A 16,869-nucleotide genomic window follows, 5' to 3' on the forward strand; every position below is an offset into this window, starting at 1 on the left:
TGACGCCTCCTTGGGGACCCTCGGGGACCCTCTTGACGCCTCCTTGGGGACCCCCGGGAACCTCTTCTTGGGGACCCTCTTGACGCCTCCTTGGGGACCATTCCCTGAGGACTCCCATGCTCCACTCCTTGGGGTCCCCCGGGGCGGGGTGGGGGGGCTGTCTGCCAGAGGGACCCCCAGCACCCCCCCAACTGCCCCCCACCATGCACAAGGCCCTGTGGGAAGGGCCCAAAGGCTCATTTATTGGAAGGCACTGAGTTGGGGGGTGGGGATGGGGGAGCCCCCTACTCTTGGGGCTCGGCTCCTCCGTTCGGGGGGGGGCGCGGGGCGGTGCCCCGCGCCCCCCCCGAACGGAGGAGCCGAGCCCCAGGTGCATGAAGCACAAGCTTGGGGGGGGGGGGAAGAGGGTGCGCCCTGCCCCACCGCGGGGTGACCCTCCGGTCTCCCCGCTTTGGGGTGGGGGGCAGGAGCCTGAGGCGTGGAGATTTTGGAGGGGGGGGGGGGGTTGCTCCTTGAGGGGGTGCATAGCTGGGGTTGGGGGGGGGGCTGCCCCATGGACTGTGCGTATCTGGGGTTGGGGGGGCTGCCCCATGGGGTGTGTGGACCCGCGGTTGGGGGGCTGCCAACAGCTTGGGGAGGGGGGAGGTAGGGACCCCCCCCCACCCCTCAAACGGCCTCTTGCGCCCGCCGGTACTCGAAGACGCTCCCGCGCTCGGCGAAGCTCCGGGGTGCCGGCGGCTCCGCGGCCTCCTCGGGGTCCCCCCCGTCCTCGGGGGAACCGAAACCGCCCCCGCCGGGGGTCTGCAGGCGGAAAACATCCTGCGGAGGAGATAGAGGGGGGTCAGGGGGTGCTGGGGGAGGGCGTTGGAGGTTTTTTGGGGGGGTCCGACGCCGCGCTCACCCCCGGCTCCACCGTCACCGAGGTTTTGGCGCCCAGGTTGAGGGTCCGGCCGTCGCGGCGCAGCAGCAGGTTGAGTCCGGGGGCGCCGGGGCTGCCCCCTAAGAGGCAGAATACGGGGTGTGGGGTCCGGGGGTGATGAAGGGGGGGGGGATCCTGGGGAGGGGGGGTGGTGGGGGGCGTCCCCGCTGACCTCGCAGGCCGTAGGGGCGGATGGCGCGGCGCTCGCTCAGCACCGACAGCACCAGCTCCTCGCGGAACAGCAGCTCCCGCACGACGCCGTCGCCCCCCCGGCACCGCCCCGCGCCCCCCGAGCCCCGGCGCAGCTCGAAGCGCTGCAGGACCACGGGGTACCTGGGACACACACACACACGCACACACCACACACACACATGGAGGGGTGAGTCCCAAACCCCCGGGGCCCCCCCGCGCCGTCCCGGCACCCACCGCTGCTCCAGGACCTCGGGGTCGGTGATGCGGGTGTTGGTCATGTGCGTGTGGACGCCGGCGCGGCCGTGCCAGCGCGGCCCGGCCCCCGCGCCCCCCGCCACCGTCTCGTAGTAGCCCACCCGCTCGTTGCCGAAGGTGACGTTGTTCATGCAGCCCTGCGGGGAGGAGGGGGGGGGGGCGTGGAGTCCCATCCTTGGGACCCTCAGACCCCCCCCCAGGACCCCGGGACTCTCAGCCTCTTGGGATCCCAACCCCCCAGGGCCCCCAGATCTGACCCCTGGGACCCCCAACCCCCAGGACCCCAGCACCCCCCACCCCTGGGACCCCCAACCCCCAGGACCCCAGCACCCCCAACCCCTGGCACCCCTGACTCCCAGCACCCCCCACCCCTGGGACCCCCAACCCCCAGGATCCCCGACTCTTGGCCCCCCAGAACTCTGACCCCCTGGGACCCCTGACCCTCAGGACACCCAACCCCTGGCACCCCCAACTCTTGGACCCCCAGAATTCTGACCCCCCCGGAACCCCCCCGACCCCCAGGGCACCCAATCCTCGGGACCCCCAACCCCCGGGATCGCCAGGACCCCAGACCCCCCGACCCCCCCTGACCCCCTGTGACCCCCAACTCCCAGCACCCCCGACCCTCCGGAACCCCTGACTCCCAAGAGCCCCCCAGGCCCCCCCTGACCCTCTGGGACCCCCAGAACTCCGCAGCCCCAGCACCCTGAGACCCCTGACCCCTGGAACGCCAGGACCTCAGACTCCTGGGACCCCAAATCCCCAGGACCCCAGAGCCCTGGGACCCCCGGCCCCCCCGGCCCCCCCGGCCCCCCAGTCCCCACCTGGGAGGCGGCGCAGACGCCGAAGGCGCGGAAGATGACGTCGACCACGCGCTGGGAGGTCAGGACGTTGCCCCCCACCACGGCGGCCTCAGGGGAGGGGTCCAGGATGGAGCCCTTGGGAATCACCACGCGCACGGGGGCCAGGCAGCCCTGGGGGGTGGCACGGGGGGGCTCCTCAGCCCTAAACAGCCCCCCCAGATCCTGCCCCACACCACCAGCACCCTGACACCCCCCCCCACTTTCCTGCCCTGGGGGAGAAGGGGCGCAGGACCCCCCACCCACCCCAAGGGGTTGGGGCCCCAGGACCCCCCTGTCCCAGAGGATCAGGGTCCCAAAGGCCCCCCGGGGGGGTCAGGGTGCCAGGAACCCCCCCTGCCCCCCCCAGGGCCAGCACCAGGCTCCTCTGGGGGCTCTGCAGGGCAGGGGGGTGCAGGGGGGGGTCCCACAGCCTGGGGGTGTCACAGCCCAGGGGTCCCACATCCACCAGGTCCCATAATTGGGGGGGTCCCACATCCAGGGGGGTCCCATAGCTCAGGGTTCCCACAGTTATGGGGGTCCCACAGCCTGGGGGTCCCATAGTTGGGGGGGTCTCACAGTCGGGGGGGGTCCCCCAGACAGTGGATCCCACAGACAGGAGGTTCTGCACCCTGGGGGTCCCATTGTTGGGGGGTCCCACAGCTGGGGGGTCCTCCAGCCCAGGGGTGCCCTGGGGGACATCCCACAGCCCAGGGGTGCCCCAGGTGGGGGGTCCCCCAGCCCAGGGGGGGTCCCCCAGCCCAGGGGTGCCCGGGGGGGGGATCCCCCCACGCACCTGGTTGAGGGGGATGTCCTGGCCCACCATGCAGCGCAGGCAGTAGATGAGGGCCGAGAGGGTGATGGCGCGGGGGGCGTTGCAGTTCCCGTAAACCTCCGGCCCCGAGCCCGAGAAGTCGAAGACGGCGCTGCCCTGCGGGGACCCCCAGGGGGTGACCCGTGGTGGGGGGGTGCCCCCCAAACCCCACCGTGGAGCTGGAGACAGCAGGGGGGGGACAGCACTCACCTCCTGGGGGTCCACCTGCACGCGCAGGCGGATGGGGGACCCGTCGTCCATGTGGTCCTCGGCCTCCAGCGCCGTGCCCCAGCGCGCCGCGAAGCCCTTCAGCATCTCCCGCACGGCCACCTCGGCGTTGGCCTGGGCACGGGGCGTCACACGGCGGGGCCCGGCGCGCGGCGGGGGGCCCGGGGGGGTCTGGGGGTGCGGGGGGGCCCACCTGGATGTGGGCCATGTAGGCCTGGACGGCGGCGAGGCCGTGGAGGCGGATGAGCTCGGTGACCAGCTGGATGCCCTTCTGGTTGGCGGCCACCTGGGCTCGCAGGTCCGACAGGTTGTCCGGCAGGTTCCGGGTGCCGCTGCAGCCGGGGACGCGGCCCGGCGCCATCAGGGCCTCCGTCACCGCTGCGGGGTGGGGGGCGACCGGTCCCACCGCGGCCCTGACACCCCCGCGGTGTCCCCGCTGCATCCCCGCCGGGGCCCTGCCACCCCCACCATGTCCCCGCCATGTCCCCACCATCCCCTCTACATCCCCACCATTCCCAGTGTGTCCTCGCCATCTCCCCACCATGTCCCTGCCACCCCCACCGTGTCCTCACCGTGTCCCCACCACAGTCCTGCCATCCCCTCCATGTCCCCACCAGCCCCACTGTGTCCCCACCATCCCCCTGTCATCTCCACCATGTCCCCACCATCCCCACCGTGTCCTTAACATGTCCCCACCATCCCTGTGTCCTCACCACGTCCCCATCGTGTCCTCACCGTGTCCCCGCCACACCTACTGTCCCTGTCATCCCCACTGTGTCCCCACCGTGTCCTCACCAAGTCCTCACCATGTCCCCACTGTCCCTGTCATCCCCACCACGTCCTCATCACATCCCCACTGTCCCCACCACATCTCTGCCGCTGCCACCACGTCTTCACCATGTCCCCACCCCCCCTCCACCGTCCCCACCATACTCGCCACACCCCTGATGTCCCCACCACGTCCCCGCCACCCCCACCATGTCCTCGCTGTGTCCCCACCACGTCCTCACCACACCCCTGATGTCCCCACCGCGGCCCCGCCGTGCCGGCGCCGACCCACCCACCCTCCTCCTGGAAGACTCCGTCCTTCACCAGCTTGAAGGAGACGAAGACGGCCCCTTCCTCCCGCAGCGCCTTGGAGTGGGGGGGCATGGAGCCAGGGGTGACCCCCCCGATGTCAGCGTGGTGCCCGCGGCTGGCCACGAAGAAGACGGGCTTGGGGACCCCCGGCCAGAAAACCTGGGGAGGAGGGAGCCCAGCGCTGAGCCAGCACCCCGGGATTGGAACCGGGGGGGGTCTCCTGCAGGCCGGGGGGTCCCAGGCTCACGGGGGTGATGACGGTGAGGTCGGGCAGGTGGCTGCCCCCCGCGCAGGGGTGGTTGCTGAGGATGACGTCCCCCTCCCGCAGGTCCTCACCCAGGTTGCGGATCTACAACGGCACCGCGAAGGGCTGAGCGGGTGGAAAGGGGGTGTCCTGGGTTGGGTTGGGGTGGGGGGGAGCCCCCCCCCGCCTCGTACCTGGAACTGGACGGTCTCCTGCATGGCGCCCAGGTGGACGGGGATGTGGGGGGCGTTGGACACCAGCCCCCCGTCCGGCCCGAAGAGCGCGCAGGAGAAGTCCAGCCGCTCCTTGATGTTGGTGGAGATGGCCGTGCGCTGCAGGATGCGGCCCATCTGCTCTGCGGGGGGCACGGCACCGGGGGACCCCTCAAGAGACAGCCCCCTCCCCACAGAGCCCCTCTGCCCCCGCCGGCACCCCCCAGTGCCCCCTGGGCCCCCACCTGCGATGCTCATGAAGCGGTGGGAGAAGATGGAGAGCTGGACGGCGTCGAGCTGGGGGCCGACGGGCCGGGGGGGCCCCGAGCCCACGGCGATGGAGATGTCGCCGAAGCGGGTGAGGCTGGCGGTGCAGCCCGGCTCCACCACGATGGTGCTGGGGGGGGAGTTGGCGGGGGGTGGGGCTCCTTGGGGTCCCCAACAGCCCCCCAGGGACCCGCCAGCTCCTCAGGGTCTCACCGTCCCCCCGGGATCCCCACCAGCTCCTTTGGGTCCCCGCTGACTTCCCGGGGTCCCCACCAGCTTCTTGGGGTCCTCAGCACCTCACCAGGGTCCCCAACAGCCCCCTGAGGTCCCACTGTCACCCCGGGGTCCCCACTAACTCCTCAGGGTCTCCACCAGCCCCCACAGGGACCCACCAGCTCCTTGGGGTCCCCCCCAGCTCCCTGGGGTCCCACCAGCCCCCGGGGTCCCCCCCAGCCCCCGGGGTCCCCACCTATTCTTGTCGATGATGATGGCGGGGCCGGGGACGAGGTGGTCGCAGCTCAGCTCCTCCAGCAGGAACACCGGCGTCTCCAGGTACCCCTCCTCGAAGTAACAGCGCGTCACCTGCGGGACCCCCCGCCGGGTCACCCCCTGCGCCCCCCCAGGCCCCGCCGGGCCCCCCCGTCCCCTCCCTGTCCCCACCGTCTCCACACGGGCCGGTTTCCCGCTGGGGGCCAGGGGGGTGTCGCAGCTGACGCCGCTGCTGCCGGTGCCGCGCACCCGCACGTCGTCCACCACCACGGGCCGGTCGGGGATGGTGAAACCGAACTCCACCAGGTACCTGGGGGGGCACCGGCTGCGGCAGGGGGGCACCGGCACGCCCCGGCCACCCCCCGCACGGTGCGTCAGTGCCCGATGGGGATGGTGGTGCTGGGTCGGGGATGGTGGTGCTGGGACAGGGATCATGGCAGTGGGACTGGGAGTGACACTGGGATGGGGATCGTGGCACTGGTATGGGGATCGTGGCACTGGGACAGGGAGTGTGGCACTGGGATGGGGATTGTGGCACTGGGACGGGGATCGTGGCACTGGGATGGGGATTGTGGCACTGGTATGGGGATCGTGGCACTGGGACGGGGAGTGTGGCACTGGGATGGGGATTGTGGCACTGGTATGGGGATCGTGGCACTGGGACGGGGAGTGTGGCACTGGGATGGGGATTGTGGCACTGGTATGGGGATCGTGGCACTGGGACGGGGAGTGTGGCACTGGGATGGGGATTGTGGCACTGGCATGGGGATCGTGGCACTGGGACGGGGAGTGTGGCACTGGGATGGGGATTGTGGCACTGGTATGGGGATCGTGGCACTGGGACGGGGAGTGTGGCACTGGGATGGGGATTGTGGCACTGGGACTGGTATCGTGGCACTGGGACTGGGATCGTGGTGCCGGGACGGGGATCGTGGTGCCGGGATGGGGGCTCACGGCGCCGGGACCAACCGGCTGGTGAAGGCGGCGAGGAAATCCCCGGCGCGGCAGGAGCTGGGGGTGGGCGGGTGCCCCTTGGCCGAGCACATCAGGGCGCAGTCGGTGCCCTCGTAGCGCAGGTGCAGGAAGGCCTCGGTGCGGATCTGCTCCCTGCGGCGCCGCCGCGTCACCGCGGGTCCCCCACGCCGGTGGGGGGCTGTGTGTCCCCCCCGCACCCTCCCCGGCCCCCGTGGCTCACCCGGTGAAGCCCTGGGCCCGCAGCGCATCCCGGCACTCCCGCTGCAGCTCGGCGATGCGCCCGTCCAGCCGGGCGAAGGCGGCCGCCTCGTAGCGGAGGGCGCAGGGCGCCTGCGCCTCGTGCACCACGTCCGCCAGCGCCAGCCCGTAGGCAGAGAGCACCCCGCTGTACCTGCAGAGCCCCCGCTGTACCCATGTACCCAGAGCCCCCGCTGTACCTGCAGAGCCCCCGCTGTACCCATGTACCCAGAGCCCCCGCTGTACCCGCTGAGCCCCCGCTGTACCCATGTACCCAGAGCCCCCGCTGTACCCGCTGAGCCCCCGCTGTACCCATGTACCCAGAGCCCCCGCTGTACCTGCAGAGCCCCCGCTGTACCCATGTACCCAGAGCCCCCGCTGTACCTGCAGAGCCCCCGCTGTACCCATGTACCCAGAGCCCCCGCTGTACCCGCTGAGCCCCCGCTGTACCCATGTACCCAGAGCCCCCGCTGTACCCGCTGAGCCCCCGCTGTACCCATGTACCCAGAGCCCCCGCTGTACCTGCAGAGCCCCCGCTGTACCCATGTACCCAGAGCCCCCGCTGTACCCGCTGAGCCCCCGCTGTACCCATGTACCCAGAGCCCCCACTGTACCCATGTACCCGCAGAGCCCCCGCTGTACCCGCAGAGCCCCCGCTGTACCTGTGCCCAGGGGCACCCGCTGCACCTGCCACCACTCCCCTGCGAGGAGAGCCCAGCCCGCCCCGGGGGCACCCCCAAACCCAGCACCCATGGGTACCCCCAGACCCGGCCCAGGGGCACCCCCACACCCAGCACCCTGAGTGCCCCCAGACCCAGCACCCAGGGGCACCCCCTGACCCAGCCTAGAGGCACCCCTATATCCATCACCCAGGGGCACCCCCAAACTCGGTGCCCAGGGGCACCCTCCAACCCAGCACCCAGAGATACCCCCAAGCCGGTCCAGGGGCACCCCCAAACCCCCCCCACCCACCGGGGGGACCTGGGACACCCCCAAACCCGATCCATCCCCCTGGGGACCTGCAGCAACCCCAAACCCATCTGCTTGGGGGGGGGCTGCGACACCCCCAAACCCAACACACCCACCTCGGGGGGGCGGGCGGGCAGAGCCCCCCAACCCCGTATCGTCTCCCCGGCAGCCAGGAGCACCCCAACACCAACCAGGGGGTGCTGGGTGCCCCCCCCCGCCCCCCATGGGGACCAGCCCCCCCCAATTCACCTACTTGTGGATGAAGACCCTGCTCATGCCCAGGGCGCGGGCGATGGCGCAGGCGTGCTGCCCCCCCGCACCCCCAAAACAGGCCAGGACGTGGCGGGCGGCGTCGTGACCCCGCGCCTGGACACAACGCGGCGCGGTGACACCGCTGCCGGCGACACCGGGACCCCCCCGCCCCCCCGGGGCCGCCCCCACCTGCGTCAGGGCGCGGATGGGCCGGCACATGGCCTCGTTGGCCACCCGCACGAAGCCCATGGCCACCTCCTCCACCGCGAGCGGGCGGCGGGCGCCGGCTCCGAAGGCGTCGATGCGGGCGGCCAAGGCGCGGAAGGCGCCGGCCGCCGCCTCCCGGCACAGCGGCTGGTCCTCGCCCGGCCCGAAGATCCGCGGGAAGTACTCGGGGAGGAGCCGGCCCAGGCACAGGTTGGCGTCGGTGACGGTCAGCGGGCCCCCTGCGCCGGGCGGCTGGTCAGCGCGGGCGCCGCCGCGGCCCCGTGGCTACCGCCGGCCCCGCGGCCACTCACCTTTGCGGTAACAAGCTGGGCCGGGGTGGGCACCCGCCGATTCCGGGCCAACCACGTAGAGCCCGGACCTGGAGGGGAGACGCCGGCGGGAGCGGGGGACGGCGCCGCCACCGTGACACCACCGCGACACCACCGCGACACCACCGCGACACCACTGCGCCACCATCGCCCCACCACCACCCACCACTGTACCACCACGATGTCAACCACCGTGACAGCACCATGGCACCACTGTGCCACCACCACGTCACCACCGCGCCACTGTGCCACCGCCACCCAACACTGTGTCACCGCTGGGCCACCACTGCTCTGCCACCACCACGACACCACCGCACCACCACTGTGCCACCACCGCGCCACTGTGCCACCGCCATCCAACACTGTCACCACTGGGCCACCACTGTGCCACCACCATCCAACACTGTCACCACTGTGCCACCACCACGCCACTGTGCCACCACCATCCAACACTGTGCCACCACCATGTCACCACCACCATGTCACCCTGTGCCACCACCACAGTATTACCATGCCACCACTGTGCCACCACCATGCCACCACATCACCACCACACCACCACGCCACCCCTGTGCCACCACCGTGCCACCACCACAGAAGGTCCCGCCGAGCCCCGCGGCCCCCCCGCCCGCACCTGAAGAAGAGCCGGGACCCGCCGCCGGCCGCCACCGTGTTGATGTCGAGCTGCGGCGCCTGGATGCTGACGCCGGCCGTGCTGGCCTCGAACACGTGCTCGTACTCGCCCGCGTAGCGGCTGACGTCCGTCGAGGTGCCTGGGGGAGGGCGGCTCAGCCCCGGTTGGCCCCCCCCGGCCCCCCCCCGGCCCCCCGCTCTCACCTCCCATGTCGAAGCCGATGACGGGCTGCCCGCCGTGGTGGCCGTAGGTGGTGGCGGCGTAGCCCACCACGCCGCCGGCCGGCCCCGAGAGGATGGCGCGGGCCCCGCTGAAGTGCTGCATCGGGGTCAGGCCCCCGTCCGAGCGCATGAACAGCACCGGCACCTCCTGGGGGGCGCAGGGCGGCGGGGGCAGCTGGGGTGGGTGCCCGTTGGGAGGGGGACCACGGGGGTCTGGGTGCCCATGGGGGGGTCCTGGTGGGATGGGTGGCTATGTGGGGGGTCCTGGGTGCCCATGGGGGGCCCTGGCAGGATGGGTGCCCATGGGGGGTCCCGGGTGCCCGGGGTGGGGGGGGATGGTGGTGGCAGGCTGGGTACCCATGGTGAGGGCCAGGTGGGATGGGTGCCCATGGGGGGTCCTGGATGGGTGCCCATGGGGTGCCCCAGCAGGATGGGTGTCCATGGAGGGGTCCTGGGTGCCCACGGGGGTCCCTGGCAGGATGGGTGCCCACGGGGAGGGGGGTCCCAGCAGGGTGAGCACCCATGGGGGGGCCCTGACAGGATGGGCATCCACAGGGGGGTCCTGGACCGGTGCCCACGGGAGGCTCCCAGTGAGGTGGGTGCCCACGGGGGGGTCCCAGCAGGACGGGCACCCCCGGGGGGGGTTCCAGGTGCCCCCGCTCACCCGCAGCTGCCGGGCGAAGCCGTCGCGGAAGCTGCGCAGGTACCGCTGGATGCAGGGGGTGAGGTAGGCGTCGGCGCAGGCCGTGTACCCCCGCGGCACCGCCCGCACCATGCCCGCCACCGCCGACGACAGCGACACGTGCTGGAAGCCCAGCTCCCGCGCCAGCGCCCCGACCTGCTCCTCGTGGCCGGGCCAGCTGCCGGGGGACGGCGTCAGGTGGGGGCAGAGCGTCCCCAGGCGTGTCCCCAAGTGTCCCTGTCCCCCCCCGCGGGACTCACGCGTAGGAGTGGAGCAGCAGCACGGCCAGGCTGCGGATGCCGCGCGCCAGCACCCGCTCCAGCTCCCGCCGCAGCGCCGACAGCTCCAGCGGCCGCTGCACCAGCAGGGATGTCCCCATGGAGCCTGGGGACAGCCGGGACGGGGGTCACGGCGTGATGTCACCCCCCCCCGACCCGTGTCGTGGTGGAGGTGCCCACCTTCGAGCAGCGGGAGGGTTTCCCCCCCCGGGAGGCGGCAGCCGGGCTGGTGCGGGATCAGCCGCTCGTCCACCTCGATCACCTCCTCGTACAGCACCTCGGGCACCGCCACCTCCTGCGCGGGGACGGGGACCGGGGCGTCACCCGGGGGCACCGGCATGGGGGTGTCACCCGAGGGGGCCAGCGTGGGATGGGGGCGTCACCTGGGGGGCCACTGTGGGTCCCCCTCCCCAGCGGGCCACCCCGGCGCCGCGCTGGCCTGGCCGGTGCCGCCGGAGCTGCCACTGGCCACCGGCCAACCGGGGCGGCGCGTGGGGGCTGGCGCGGGGCCGGGGCTGGCGCGAGGCCGCGGCGGGGGCCCAGCGGCGCTCACGGGACACGGCGGCACCCGGGGACTTCCCGCCACCGCCAAGGACGTCCGCGCCGGGCAGAGGACGCGCCGGGCCCCGCCGGGACGGGACGGGACGGGACAGACCGGGCTGAGGTCTCGCGGGGACACGTCGCCCCGAGCGCCGGCGGGGACGGTCACGGGGCCGCGCTGGTCACGCGGCTGGGCCAGCCCGGGTCAGGCGCTGCGAGCCACGGGGACGGGGCACCCTGAGCCCGGAGAGCGCGGGGCACCGGGACGGGGCAGCCCAGTGCCGCGGGGTGAAGGTCACGGGGACGGGGCACCCTGAGCCTGGGTGGTGGGGGTTAGGGGGACGTGGCACCCCAACCCGGCACGCTGTGCGTCACGGGGACATGGCACCCCAATCCCACCAGGTGAAGGTCACGGGGACGTGGCACCCCAACCCCCGATGAGCTGGGTCACGGGGACGTGGCACCCTGACCACAGATGGTGAAGGTCACAGGGATGTGGCACCCTGAGCCTGGGTGGCATTGGGGCAGGGCGACGTGGCACCCCAACCCCAGATGATGTGGGTCACGCTGGGACACGCCACCCCAATTCCACAAGGTGAAGGTCACGGGGACGTGTCACCCCAACCCTGGGCACCGTGGGTCAGGCAGGGACGTGCCGCCCCGCTGCCGGGGGCCGTGTGTGGCGGGGCAGTGGCCCCCCAGGCCCCGGCGGGGCCGGGCCTCACCAGGTCGAAGATGCGTGGCCGGGCCTGGGTGCCGATGTGCAGGAGGTCGCGGAACCCGCGGGTGACCACCAGGGCCAGGCGCTCGCCCCGGCGCTCCAGCAGCGCGTTGGTGGCCACCGTGGTGCCCATGCGGATCCACTCGATGCCGGAGGCGTCCAGGGGCTGGTCCCGCGGCACCGGCACCCCCCTCTCCTGCCGGCACCCCCGGCCTCAGCCCCACGGCCCCCCCACGGCCCCATCACGGATCCGCAGCACCCCCAGACCCATGGACCCCCCACGGACCCACAGCACCCCCAGACCATCACCCCCACGGTCCCCCAAGGTCCCGCAGCCCCCCCAGACCCTCAGCCCCACGGCACCCCCCACGGACCCACAGCCCCCCCACGAACCCACAGCCCCCCCAGACCTGCAGCCCCCCCACGAACCCACAGTCCCCCCACGGACCCACAGCCCCCCCACGAACCCACAGCCCCCCCAGACCTGCAGCCCCCCCACGAACCCACAGTCCCCCCACGGACCCACAGCCCACCCACGGACCCACAGCCCCCCCAGACCTGCAGCCCCCCCACGAACCCACAGTCCCCCCACGGACCCACAGCCCCCCCACGAACCCACAGCCCCCCCAGACCTGCAGCCCCCCCAGACCCGCAGCCCCATGGACCCCCCACGGACCCACAGCACCCCCAGACCGTCACCCCCACGGCCCCCCCAAGGTCCCGCAGCGCCCCCAGACCCTCAGCCCATGGACCCCCCCCAGACCCGCAGCCCCACGACCCCACTGTGGACCCCCCAGCCCCGCTCCAGCCCCTCACCCCCACAGCCCCCCCGTGGACCCCCAGCCCCCCCAGCCCCTCGGCCCCCCCGGCGCAGGGTGGGCAGGGGGCTCTGGACAGAATCAGGCTGCCCCAACCCCCAGCCCTCGGGGGGGGCACAGGGCTGGCCCGGGGGGGCCGGGGCGCGGGGGGGGTCCCGGGGAGGTGCCAGTGGGGTGGGGCCCGGGGGGGTCCCAGGAGAAGATCCCGGGGGGATGGTCTCGGGGGGACGATCCCAGTGGGGAGGGTATGGGGGGGGTTCGGGGGCGGGGGGGGAGAGTCTTGAGGGAGGGTCCTGGACAAGTCCTGGGGGCGGGGGGGGCTGCTCCCGGCTGTGGCCCTGGGGGAGTCCGGGGGGGATCCGGGGGGTGTACGGGGGGGTCTTGGGGCGGGCCCCGAGTGAGGGTCCCCGGGGGAGCCTCGGGGGGAGGGTCCCGGGGTGTCCCGAGAGTGCCTCGGGGGTCCGGGGGGGTCCGGGGGGTCCCTGGGGACGGTCCCGCGAGGGGTCCCGGGCGGGGGGGGGGGTCCCGGCGGCCGCACCTCCTGCAGGACGCGGCGGATGCCCTCGGTGGGGGCGTCCCCGTAGGCCGGGTCCTCGGAGAGCAGCTTGAGGACGCGGACGCGACCCCCGGGGCAGCGGGCGAAGACGTCGGTGAAGGTGCCGCCGCGATCGATGGCGAACTGGAACCCGACGGGGACCGACGGCGCCGCCATGGCGGGACGGGACGGGGCCGGACGGCCCGGGACGGGCGGGGGAAGATCGTTAAAAGTCCGGAAAAACCTCGGAAAAGATCGACACGGGCCGGTGCCCCCGGGCAGCGCCGAGCACCGGCCCCGCGGGGGCGTGGCCTCGCGGGGGGCGGCTCCGCTGGGGGCGCGGACTCAGCTTTGGGAGGCGTGGCCTGCGCTGGAGGGGGCGTGGCCTCCACGGCGGAGCGCGGCCTGTGTCCCCGCGCGCGGGGCATGCTGGGAGCCGTAGTCCCGCCGCGGGGCATGCCGGGAGCTGTAGTGCGGCGGGGCGGAGGGCGCGCAAGATGGCGGCGGCCGAGCTGCTGTCGGACGAGGGGTACCGGGCGGACGGGCGGCGTCCCGCCGAGCTCCGCAAGGTCCGCGCCCGCATGGGCGTCTTCACGCAGGCCGACGGCTCGGCCTACATCGAGCAGGGCAACACCAAGGCGCTGGCTGTTGTCTACGGCCCCCACGAGGTGAGCGGCGGCGGGCGCCGGGGCCCGGGCCGCGCTTTAGGCCTGAGGTTGCGGCCTACCGCGGTGGCGGCGGTCCGGGACCCCCCCATGGATCCCCGTTCCTCTGGCACCCTAAAACCCGGCAGAGGAGCTCTCTAAAGGCTCCTGCTGGAGGTTTAGGGAGCAGGGCTGGCGTATGGCAGCGCATATAGCGTCGTGTGCGGAGGGGTCGCGGTGAGCCGGCGCTGAGGGGCCTGGGGGGGTCGGGGACGGTCAGGGGGAGGTCGGGCCGGAGGAGCTTCAAGGGCTTTTCCAGCCCGGATCATTCTGTGGAAAAGCGAGCGCGCCCTGGATCTATAAGCGGCAGCTCACGTACGGTGAGATCGTGCGTATTAACAACTTCCCCAAGGAATGAGTTACGCGTGCGTTAGGTTTCCTGGAACTATTGACAGGATCTGCATCCCAGTCCCACCCGCGCTGTCCTGCTGGGGGGTCCCGGGGAGCGGTTGGTGGCACCCCGCGCCGTCTGCTGGTTGGTCCCAGCGCTCCCGGGTCACGAATCTCCCCCGGCCCGGGGTGTCTCTGGGCCGGGCTCATTAGCGCTCGGAGGGGCCGACGCCGCGGCGAGGGGCCGGGCTGGCAGCAGCGGGGGGATATTTTCGACCCGTCTGTTCTCTCCCCGGGGCTGGACACAACGACGTGCCACGCAGAAAGTCTCTGGTGTTGCCCGGGGGCTCTCGGCTCTCCGTTAACTGCCCGGCCCCAGCCCGGCCCCTCGCTCCGTCCCCGCCCGGGGCCGCGGCTCCCCGGGGCTCTCCTGGGACACACGGTGTGTGTGTCCCCCCTCCCCGACACAACCTTCCTCACCTTCACCCTCGGGGTCCCAAACCCGCTGGAATGTTCCGTCTGACACGATCCTGCCCTGCCCGGGGCCGCCCCTCGCCTTTCTCACCCCTGGGGCGTCTGACCCCGAACCCCCGAGGGAGCTGTTGGTCGCCGAGGGGCTGGGCTCAGCCCTGGGGGCGCGGGGGGGCGACGAGCAGCCGCGGCACCGGCCTGTCAGTGCTGCTCTGCGCCACCCGGGATTCGGTGCGTCCATCCAACGGCAGCTGTGAATTATTCCCGCTATTGGTAATATTCTAAACGAGCTTCCGAGAAACTTGTTCCTGGTTGAACTCTAGTGCTGTCCCTCCAACACCCGTATCCTATTACACTTACAAAACAATATTTATTAATCATTCCTGCTATCAGTAATACCCTGACACATAAAGACTTTTCTAAACCCTTGTTCCTTTTACGCTCACAGCAGCCTGTCAGGCGGCGTTGTGCAGCCGAGTTGTGTCTTGAGCTGGTTTGTTTTCATTTCTCCCGTCCTTGCCCTGTTACCTTCCAGAACAGGCTCTAATTCTTTTATTTATTTCTGTCTCAGGCTGTAATTTTTATTTCTTTCTTTCTTAGACCTTAATCCTTTTATTTATATCTGTCTTAGGTCCTAATTCTTTTATTTATTTCTGTCTCAGGTTCTAATTTTTTTATTTATTACTGTTTTAGGCTCTAATTATGTATTTCTGTCTTAGGCTCTAATGCTTTTATTTATTACTGTCTTCGGTTTTCATGTTTTTATTTCTTATTGTCTTAGGCTCTAATCGTTTTATTTATTACTATTTTAGGCTCTAATTCTTTTATTTATTACTGTTGTACGTTCTAATTCTTTTTATTTATTGCAGTCTCAGGCTCTAGTTGTTTTATTTATCGTTGTCTCAGGCTCTAATTCTTTTATTACTGTCTTAGGCTCTAATATTTTTATTTATTCCTGCCTTACCTTCCAACCCGTTTCTTCTTCACCGTACCACCAGCCCTCAGCTCTGTCCGCGCCTCCCAGCAGCCGCGTTGCCCCTGACTTAATTTACTCCCGGCACAAAGCAATTTCGTAGCGAGACGCAAAAAAAGCCCCCTCAAGACACCCCACCCCCCCCCCCCCAAATCTAGCGCGAGGTTTTGGCTTCCCGCCCCAGATCCGCGGCCCCCGCAGCAAGGCGCTGCCCGACCGGGCGCTGGTGAACTGCCGCTACAGCCTGGCCACCTTCAGCACGGGCGAGCGGCGGCGGCGGCCGCACGGCGACCGGCAGGCGGGGGAGCTGGCCCTGCTGCTGCGACAGACCTTCGAGGCCGCCATCCTCACCCAGCTCTTCCCCCGCTCCCAGATCGACATCTACGTCCAGGTGAGGGGGCCGGGGGGGCGGGGTGCGGGAAAGGGGGGGTGGCCGCGGGGCGGCCCCCGCCTCACCGCCGCGCTGCCCCCCCCTCCCCAGATCCTGCAGGCCGACGGCGGGAACTACTGCGCGGGCGTGAACGCGGCCACGCTGGCGGTGATGGACGCCGGCATCCCCATGCGCGACTACGTGTGCGCCAGCTCGGCCGGCCTGGCCGAGGACACGCCGCTGGCCGACCTCAGCTCGCCCGAGGAGGCGGCCGGGGGCCCGCGCGTGGTGCTGGCCCTGCTGCCGGCCGCCGGGCACATGGCGCTGCTGCAGCTCAGCGCCCGCCTGCACCACGAGCGCCTGGAGGCCGCGCTGGAGGCGGCGGCGGCCGCGTGCCGGGCGCTACACGCCGTGCTGGACCGCGTGGTGCGGGACCGCCTGCGCCACGTCACCGCGCTGCTGGGGGACTGAGCTGGCACGCTGCGGCCCCCCCAATAAAGGTCTGCTGGCGGGCCCGAGCCGTGTGCCAGAGCCGTGTCGTGTGTGTGCTGGAACCGTGTGTCGTGTGTGCTGGAACTGTGTGCCAGAGCCGTGTCGTGTGTGTGCCGGAACCGTGTGTCGTGTGTGCAGGAACTGTGTGCCAGAGCCGTGTCGTGTGTGTGCTGGAACCGTGTGTCGTGTGTGCTGGAACCGTGTGCCAGAGCCATGTGTCATGTGTGTGCCAGAGCCATGTGTCGTGTGTGTGCTGGAACCATGTGTCGTGTGTGTGCTGGAACCGTGTGTCGTGTGTGCAGGAACTGTGTGCCAGAGCCGTGTCATGTGTGTGCTGGAACCATGTGTCGTGTGTGCTGGAACTGTGTGCCAGAGCCGTGTCGTGTGTGTGCCGGAACCGTGTGTCGTGTGTGCTGGAACTGTGTGCCAGAGCCGTGTCGTGTGTGTGCCAGAGCCATGTCGTGTGTGTGCCAGAGCCATGTGTCGTGTGTGCAGGAACTGTGTGCCAGAGCCGTGTCGTGTGTGTGCCAGAGCCATGTGTTGTGTGTGTGCTGGAACTGTGTGTCGTGTGTGCAGGAACTGTGTGCCAGAG

General features: G+C 70.8%; 2 protein-coding genes across 3 annotated transcripts; one reads left to right on the forward strand and one right to left on the reverse strand.

Moving 5' to 3' along the window:
• Positions 1-532: 532 nt before the first annotated feature.
• Positions 533-13,256, reverse strand: OPLAH (5-oxoprolinase, ATP-hydrolysing). Of its 2 annotated transcripts, XM_074898272.1 has the most exons (26): positions 12,941-13,256; positions 11,589-11,780; positions 10,504-10,618; positions 10,306-10,429; positions 10,028-10,223; positions 9,346-9,511; positions 9,143-9,281; positions 8,491-8,558; positions 8,162-8,418; positions 7,974-8,086; positions 6,735-6,905; positions 6,509-6,646; positions 5,711-5,849; positions 5,520-5,632; positions 5,029-5,180; positions 4,766-4,926; positions 4,575-4,676; positions 4,312-4,486; positions 3,441-3,625; positions 3,230-3,361; positions 3,002-3,136; positions 2,191-2,340; positions 1,346-1,503; positions 1,092-1,252; positions 902-999; positions 533-819 (listed from the first exon to the last, which is right to left on the reverse strand). In XM_074898272.1, exons 1-26 carry the CDS (start codon positions 13,112-13,114, stop codon positions 667-669), a joined length of 3,867 nt encoding a protein of 1,288 aa, XP_074754373.1. In that variant the 5' UTR covers positions 13,115-13,256; the 3' UTR covers positions 533-666. The 2 variants fall into 2 exon arrangements, 1 of the variants encoding a protein (XP_074754373.1); XR_012633084.1 differs by lacking the exon at positions 1,092-1,252 and having other exon boundaries at positions 768-819; positions 902-1,054.
• Positions 13,257-13,381: 125 nt separating this feature from the next.
• On the forward strand, positions 13,382-16,300 carry EXOSC4 (exosome component 4). The gene is made up of 3 exons (XM_074898289.1): positions 13,382-13,605; positions 15,600-15,806; positions 15,897-16,300. The coding sequence occupies exons 1-3, from the start codon at positions 13,435-13,437 to the stop codon at positions 16,254-16,256; spliced, it is 738 nt and encodes a 245-aa protein (XP_074754390.1). The 5' UTR covers positions 13,382-13,434; the 3' UTR covers positions 16,257-16,300.
• The last annotated feature ends 569 nt before the right edge of the window (positions 16,301-16,869 follow it).

The sequence above is a fragment of the Athene noctua genome, chromosome 2 (assembly GCF_965140245.1).
Source record: "Athene noctua chromosome 2, bAthNoc1.hap1.1, whole genome shotgun sequence".
Taxonomy (NCBI): Eukaryota; Metazoa; Chordata; class Aves; order Strigiformes; family Strigidae; genus Athene; species Athene noctua.

What these genes read in the sequence shown, in the direction of transcription:
- OPLAH (XM_074898272.1), bottom strand. Translation starts at nt 13,114, where the DNA reads ATGGCGGCGCCGTCGGTCCCCGTCGGGTTCCAGTTCGCCATCGATCGC. An exon ending in AGCAGGGTCTTCATCCACAA is followed by an intron (nt 6,906 to 7,973) that starts GTAGGTGAATTG and finishes GGGGCTCTGCAG; the next exon opens with GTACAGCGGGGTGCTCTCTG. An exon ending in ATCATCATCGACAAGAATAG is followed by an intron (nt 5,181 to 5,519) that starts GTGGGGACCCCG and finishes CTCCCCCCCCAG; the next exon opens with CACCATCGTGGTGGAGCCGG.
- EXOSC4 (XM_074898289.1), top strand. Translation starts at nt 13,435, where the DNA reads ATGGCGGCGGCCGAGCTGCTGTCGGACGAGGGGTACCGGGCGGACGGG. An exon ending in TTGTCTACGGCCCCCACGAG is followed by an intron (nt 13,606 to 15,599) that starts GTGAGCGGCGGC and finishes TTCCCGCCCCAG; the next exon opens with ATCCGCGGCCCCCGCAGCAA. An exon ending in AGATCGACATCTACGTCCAG is followed by an intron (nt 15,807 to 15,896) that starts GTGAGGGGGCCG and finishes CCCCCTCCCCAG; the next exon opens with ATCCTGCAGGCCGACGGCGG.